General features: G+C 41.7%; 1 protein-coding gene across 1 annotated transcript in view; it reads right to left on the minus strand.

Annotated features, from left to right (window-relative positions):
* Positions 1 to 5,585: 5,585 nt before the first annotated feature.
* The window catches only part of raver2 (ribonucleoprotein, PTB-binding 2), a gene marked incomplete at both ends in the record, with an annotated part of 88,484 nt that continues 85,783 nt past the window's right edge, over positions 5,586 to 8,286 (minus strand). Inside the window, one exon of the mRNA XM_084548475.1 lies at positions 5,586 to 5,726. Within this exon, the coding sequence (XP_084404601.1) occupies positions 5,586 to 5,726 (141 nt within the window). The remainder of the gene's footprint in view (positions 5,727 to 8,286) is intronic.

Below are 8,286 nucleotides of genomic sequence, written 5' to 3' on the forward strand. Positions count from 1 at the left end.
TAGTTTCTGTGCTGCAGGTTCACGAATGAGCGCAGCCAACGCCTCACAAAGATCAAATCTCTTCACCGTCCTCTGTTTGTCGGCCGACGCGTCAGCTTAGCGACGCCACAGCCGATGCTGTAACACCGGAACATGAATAGTTTAATACGGAATCGCTGCCAGTTCCTAATTAACCTGGAAAATTTCAAACGACACCGCCGCATTAAATCTAAATGTAAATTCGTGCTACATTCACGATTCCTTTTCTTCTCAACAACGTCTACGCTGAAGATGGCTTCTCTCTCTGTTGAGCCTGGTGGCAACAAACCCGTCAATCGCACGTCAAATATGACGCATTTGGACGTCTTTCTGTCTCCTACACAAATAAGAGATTCATAGTTCATTTGGGGGTGTATATAAAAGATAAGAGTTTCTTGCCCTTTTGAAACGATTTCCAATAAATTAAGAAGCTGAAAAGTGGGAGTACAACTAAGAACCAGTGGTGGGCCGCTGGGGCCGGCAAAGCCTTCTCTGCTGGCCTAAACTTTATATATTCCCATTAACCTTATTCAATTATTCCCAATAGACCTTTTCTTTTCATTTTATGGCTCGTCTGTCTCTCGTCTGTCGTGATTCCTGCAGTGTAACTTTGCATTAGAGCTTCTATCCAATCAGATTTCAGCCGTCATGTGCTGCCGGAGTCAAAGAAATCTGCCTGGGCCTTCACCATTAAAACTGCAGGCGGCTGAAGCTTGAAACACATTGTAATGACGCTGTTTTCGCGTCCTCTGATTGGACGTTCAAGAGCCGCTCTGTTTTAAGCCAAGCCAGCGGTTCACGTTCATCTGTAGCGAGCTGCACAAGCCAATCGCCCCCGTTAACGTTCTGATACTGCTATTTGTTGAACCCACGATGGCGGGAAGTAGGAGAGGCTCTTGGATTTGGTTGGAGATCTTCTTAAAGAGCCAATTTCACGGTGGACTTTCCAGAAAAAGCTGGATATCGTGAGGAAAGGCCGAATCCAATCCTGGAGCTAGCTCGCCTGACCACAGCTGGGAAAAGGGTGTGTCAGCAACTATGAGCACTAACTTTGGCTTAACTCCAAATTGTTTCTTACATCTTTTATGTATATTTTTGCCATTTTATTTTGACGTATGTGGTGCTGGTGCGCCTGTCTACGATGCAACGCCCTGTTTTATTCCGTATCCGTATGATGCTGATTGTTTCTACAGCAGTGGCATCATAACGATCGTATTAAGAGGTGTTTTGAATGAGGTTGGCGGTCACTGAAGGCCTAGGTGGAAAATGCACGACCCGCCACTGCTAAAAACATTTATATCTGCTCCTGATGCATTTTACAAGTAAATATTTATTGGAATGATTCAGTTGAATTTTTAACTCACGCTCTCTCAAAGCCAGTTCTGCACGAAGGAACCTGCTGCCATAAACACACGGCAAATACAACCGATGGAATACCAGTAAAATAGCTTAGCACGAATCCATTAGTCAGACAGACTCCAGCCTCAGATGTTCACCTAGACATAACCGGTCACAGCAGACACCCTTTTCCGTGTTTCCTTTTAGAGAGGAGGTGGAGGTGAGAGCACTGGAGTCCGGCTGGCCACTTTACAACAACCATCGCGCCAGGGAGCGAATCAAACCGCGGCCCCGAGACAGGCCATAACAGACAAACTAGTCCAGGAGCCACGTCGCCGCCGAATGCCTTTAAGTGCTCGTAGATGATTGAGAGGAGGCGAGGCTGAGGAAAGCACAGTATGGAGGAGAGAAAATAATAAATCAATTAAAACAAGTGCTTGAGAGGGGAGATGTAAAACACAAATAGCCACAGACAGAAAGAGAGGGCGCAGACTTCGTGGTGCAAATGGGGCTCATTCCCGGTATTTCTGAACAGAGGGAGCGCGCTCTCTGAGTTAGCGGGTCAAAATAGTGGACGTCATGGGGAAAAGATAATCTGCAGAACACACAGCAGGAGGAGGAGGAGGAGAGGAAAGGGCTCTATATATATTTAATCTGCATACCCTACTGTGCAAATTCATACTCCTAATGTGTCTTTGCAAATGTGAAATACTTATGTAACAAATTAAGAGAATAATACACTGCCTGGCCCAAAAAAAAACTGTTTAGATAAGCTTCGGCAATGTCTGACCACTGAGCAAAGCCTTCTCCAGCACATCCCAAAGATTCTCAATAGGGTTAAGGTCTGGACTCTGTGGTGGCCAATCCAATCCGAACATCAGGGAAGAAAAAAATCCACTGATGGAATAACCTGGTCATTCAGTATATTCAGGTAGTCAGCTGACCTCATTCTTTGGGCACATAATGTTGCTGAACCTAGATCTGACCAACTGCAGCAGCCCCAGATCATGGCACTAGGCATGATGGGTGCATCACTTCATCTGCCTCTCTTCTTACCCTGATGCACTGGTTCCCCACTATCCTTCCAGTTGTTACTAATACGTTGGACAGTTCTTAACCCTGTTTTTGTAGTTTCTACAATCTCCTTAGATGTTTTGTCTGCTTGATGCATGCCAATGATTTGACACTTCTCAAACAGACTAACATCTTCTCCACGACCAAGGTCCAGGTGGCCACTTTTTTTTGGCCGGGCAGTGTAGATTTCCTGTGCAGGAAATCTTAAAGCATTATTAATGAAATCTGCTGCAAAGACAGATTTGAAACATTTGGTATTTGATGATTAAATAGTACTTGATTAATTGATATGACTATGTATCCTTGGGAGCACCAAAGGTCACGCAGAAACAGACAAGAGGGCACAATTAGACGGCAAAAATGGAAATGCATGCAAAACACAGAAAACTGTGATATGGGATTAATTCAATTAAGTAGCTTTTTCTGAACAGGAAGTCTGCGTGAGGAAACTCTGCACCAAATAGGTCGGTGGTAATAAGACGGGGCCGTCGATTGCACGGAAGCAGTAAAAATTAATTACTACTAAACGCACGCAATCAGTGGGAAAAAAAAAAAAAAAAAAAGGCACGTTTCCTGTACAGTGGATCATTTGCTGTACAATGTAGTCTGATGTAAAAGACACGACGCCACACCACATCACATCACAGATAAATCCATTTGCAGAGCACGGAGAGAAGACGGCGAGGTAATGGAAAAGACAAGGAAGGTAGGAAAATGTTTATTGCCCTTAGTTTAATTTTTAGCCATCCCATCAGCACTCAACAAGCGCACCTGCCCATCACCACGTCGCCACTCTCGCCTTATTGCGTCCGTGCATTCAAACCTCCATCCTGTTTACAGCGAGCCGTTGCCCCAGCGATGAGAAACTCACACACACCCACACACACACACACACAAACAAAGCATATCCTGACTAAAAACTAAACGTGTCCGCGTTATCTGATCTCACCTCAGTGTGTGTGTGCATGTGTGTGTGTGTGTGCGGTTGCCATGGCGACCCAAGTAATATTCTGCTCACCCATATTTCTATCATATAGTTATGAGCAGAATAGAAACAAAAAAATAAAAAAGAGAAAGCTTCCGCGTCATCGGTACACAACGCTGCACGAATAGCAAAACTCGTACGTTCGTCTTTCTACAGCAGGAGCGTTAGTTATTGCCAGTTTGTTAGACAAGAGGCATGTGCACATAAGACAGAATAGTTTGCACGCACCCTGCGCGCTAATAATAATGGCAGTAGTAGAAACGAGATATGAACATTTGAAATCTCTTAAGAGCAAAAAAGTTTTTGCAAACAATAAAAATCAACTGGTGCTATGCTTTCATGGGAAAATAATTTGCTTTCTCAAGCTGAGATGCAAAAAGTCACATGCAAGTCTGTTCCAATCTCATACCGCCGCGTATACTAACCTTTATGGTGTATAAAGTGTATTTATAATCAGTTTTTAAGTAAGAATTACAGTAAAATATGAAGAAAATGCTGTTTTATAAATACAGGAAATGATGCAAAAATGTGCACAGTGTAAACGCAGTCAGACTGTGACTTTCAAACGTCACTGCCAGTTAAATCTCACAGACTTAACAGCTAAATGCTTTTCTCCAAAAATAAAATGTTTTTTTTTTTTTTTTTTTTTTTATGTGTTCCTGGAGACGTTTCACCACCACCAGCCAACAGTTTTCAAATTTATCCAACTGGGATTTGCTTGCATGCGATTCAGAAGAGTCCCTAAACAGCAACTCAGAAAACTTTATTTTTTTTTTCCTTTTTCTTACCGAGTGACTTTATTTTGTGACTTTTGCAGTGCAAACACACAACTCAGAACCTGTGAGAACCCGTACCAATTCGGAGAGGAATTAGCACGACGTACGACTTGAAACACACACCTGCAGATCGAGACCCTTGTGTGAAATGTGAAATGGCAGCTGGGTATGGAAGTAAAGCTCCCGTTACAGTTCCAACAAAACTTTCAGAAATATTGAAGAAGAAGAGAAGGAGAAGAAAAAAGAAGGAGAAGAGAAGAGAAGAGAAGAGAAGAGAAGAGCTCAAATATTTGGCTTCAATGTTAGAAAACCAAACCAAATAACTACATTTAAGTCATTACATTTCAATTCAATATTAATGAATTGCCTTGTAATATTATTATATTACAAATATATAACAGTATAGATTGAAAAAAAAAAAAACATTTAATACATTTGTGTTGTACAACACACTCACAAAGGAGCTTACAAACGTCAGTTAGGTATGATATTGTCTGATACGCATGGCTTCATATATTCTGTACTACACCGCAGTATTTACACCCGCTTTTTTATTTTTCTGTCCCATCTTTAGGAGAAAGGTCCATTTATTAAGGGAAGATATAGTAAGTCATATCACAATTAAGGGTTTTGATTGGTTCAGGCCCTTTTTTTTTTTGTTTGTTTTGTTTTGTTTTTCCTGATGTACTCCCAAAGGCGTTTGGGATTGAAATGGCTGACACTTCCTACAGATACAGCGTAGCGACACAAACAGAAACAGAAACGAGCTAACTAACTCCCGGCGGGGGGGATTTTAAAAGAGGAACCGGGGCAACGGAAAGGAAAAGGGAGAAGACAGTGCAGCGGGAACAAACAGATGTCAGTCTGACTGACGAATCAAAGCGTTGAGTGTGCAACATCAGACTAGACACGGCTAGTCCTCTGAAATAAAAGGGGAGAGACCCGACTGCGAGACCAGTCCTAAGACGGTTTCTGCAGGCTGACGGGTCGCCTGCTTGCAGATACAAAAGCAGCTTACAGATAGAATATATATACTTTAGTTTACATCATTTTAGAAAAAATGTACAAGATTATATTAGTTCAATACAGTTAACACGCTGACTAAGAAACAACAGTTTAAGTTAAAGAGTTAAGGCTTGAACAGGACAAAAGCAACACTGTGTATATATGTGTGTGTGAGTGTGTAAGTGCCAAGGTCAAAGAGCACTATGGCTTGCGTTCACTTGAGCCATTTGCAACCCTGATTCTACTAAACGCGGTACCTACTTGTAGGGATGCAAAATGGCAGCCACAGAAAGGCCACTAGAGGGAGCTGTGCACATCCAGCGCACATCCAGCAGTTTGCGCCCCCCCTCCCCCCCTAAGCTTCAGGCTTTAAGGTGGTTTGGTTCGTACTAGAGGCGCTTCCTCTTGAAGTAGTCGGCGTACTGCCCCCCCAGGCCCTGGGAGTGCTGCCCGATGTAGGCACCGTCTGATGATGTCACTTCCTGCACGGCCAGCTGAGGATACTCCCTCTTGTGGCCCCTCGTCTGGTTCTGGCAAGACAGAAGAGGGGGGGAGGGGAGGTAGAGGTGATGCGAGGTTGTTGGAAATGCTGTTGGAAAGCCACTGATAAGTGCAGATGTTTTTGGACTGCTGCTCCAAAAGAGAAAACTTTAGAAGATGAGTCCATCACACCCCTTTGTCTTCTCAAGCCTCACCATCATTACAGACATTTTTGTCCATTTGGGCAATTTTTTCCTCTTCATCTGGCCATCATTTTGGCTGTGTTAGTGCATATGGCACAATTTTATGTAACAAAGTCTCTTTCTACACAAAGTTTGAAATTCAAAAATTAATGATAATAATAATTCTAATGGGTCAAAGGAACACTGTGGAAATTATTATTTAAGAAAGGATCATAAATAGTGTGACTGAAATGGCCACTTTTGAAATGAAGGATGGTTGGAAAAAGAAAACTGTGAATGAGTTGAAATTTGAGATGGAAATTCAGTTGGGTTCATTTTGAACTTTCACAGTACAGCTTTCATGTAACCAGGAGCAGAAATAATGTTTCTTGGAATTAAAAGATTTAACTTCAATTGGAATAAAGGTCTTAATATTTGGTTTGAGTCGTTAAGGACAAAAATGACCACTTCCAAAAAAACTGCTATAAAAACTTAACTAATTAATCGATTAATATTTGTCCTGAATTACTCAAGAGGGAAGAAAATTTTAAATCTGATGCTACACAAAAACTAATGCATTCAAGTTAATATTTTTTCTAGTCTTGAACTGTCGTAAAACAACAGTGACTTTAAGCAATCAAACTGGTATTTAAAGGGTTAAAATCCTCAAAACGGTTGAATTTTTGTAAAGTGCTGAAGTGGTTTAAGAGATTTATGCAGAAAAAAGCAGAAAAAAATATTAATCGGTTAAGTTTTTACAGCAGTTTTTTGGATGTGGACATTTTTCTCCTTAATGACTCAAGAGGGTAGTAAATTAAACTGATGCCTGAGGGTTAAAAACTCGGGAAAAGCATCTAAATCGACTTTAATCTTACTACAGTATAAATACAGAAATAAGTATTGATTCTGTCTATTACTATTAATTTTAAGATATATAGCACTTCTTTTTTAGCTCTCTCCACTGAGAAAACGCTACATTAATCTGTGTTTGTCCTCGCCTTCAATCCTTCCTTTTAGCCTGTAATCCTTCCTCTAACCACAAAGTTTCTTTCTGATGATGAATGCTCCCTAGATTCTGATTTCATTATTCAGAATTACTCTTTTTTCCACCACTGTCTCCTCCATTCTCCTTGCTAACTCATTTTGCTACAGTTGCTCCACTCTTCACCTCTGGCGATTGCAGGTTGACGTAAGACACGTCGGTACTGCAAGTGCCAGCGTGGGTGTATCGCCACAGATATCTGATTTACAGTTGTACCGTGGAAAAACAACATGTAGGACAATATACCTGGTGATTAATCAGCGTTGTGTAAACTCGTTTGACAAGGGCTTGAAAGTAACAGATGTTCATTTAGGCTCCAGCTTCCCTGTTGTTTAGGGTAATCCCTTCACATCGCTGCTTTGTGGGACTTTTTTTGACGCGTCTCAAAAAAGACAAGGAGAAACTTACAAAACTTACAAATATGGAGAAAAATATATATTTTTCTGAATGAAACATCTTCACACCTCAAAAAACTGCTGTTTTTCAGTGAGAAAGTCGAGATATTTTTAGTGCTATTTCATTCACCTCAGTCTCTCATGGACTTTATTTTGATTTCTTGTTGGTAGTTTAGTTTGACTTCTTGGTTAGACTGCCTACATTAGCTTCTCATAGTCAATACTTCTCTGTATACACTGATCACACATAACATTATGACCACTGTCCCAGTATTGTGTAGGTCTCCAAAACAGTTGTGACACATCAGAGAATGGACATGGGCCTTCTGAGGGTGTCCTGTGGCGTCTGGCAGCAGAATGTTGTTAGTGGGGGCCTTTGAGGGGAGGGGCCTCTGTGGATCATCCCACAGATACTTGATCAGTTTGGGATGTGGTGAATTTGGAGGCCAGGTCAACACCTTGTGCTGTTCTTCATGTTTTTTTTTTTTTAGTTGTTCCTAAAGCGTTTTTGTGTGTGTGCCTGTGTCAGGCTGCATCCTGCTGGGGATGGCTGCTGCCATCAAGCAGTGTCTTTGCAATGAGGTGGGGGTGCCAGGTCTGGTCTAGGTGGGTGCTACATGTCTAAGTAACATCCACATGAATGCCAGGTCCAGATGTTTTCCAGCAGAACACTGGATTGTCACAAGATGGTCAATGTTATTCACTTCTTCTGTCAGTGGTCATAATGTTATGGCTGATCGCTGGTCACCAAAAGTTTGTCCTATCGAGAGCTAAAAAAGACAATTGGGGAAAGAGAAAGTTGAAGAATTTAACAAGAGTACAAAAATCCTGAGTTGGTGTGTGTTCTTGTTTATTATACTGTGTGTATGTTTTAGGCTCATAGTCTAAAGATCTTAGCTGCAGTGAAAGCCGGACCACAGAGGCTGTCTGTACAAACAAATGAAAATCTTTCCATAGAAGAGGCTTAGCTCAGACGCCCTGAACCCGGAAC

This window comes from Chelon labrosus, assembly GCF_963514085.1.
Source record: "Chelon labrosus genome assembly, chromosome: 7".
Classification (NCBI taxonomy): Eukaryota; Metazoa; Chordata; class Actinopteri; order Mugiliformes; family Mugilidae; genus Chelon; species Chelon labrosus.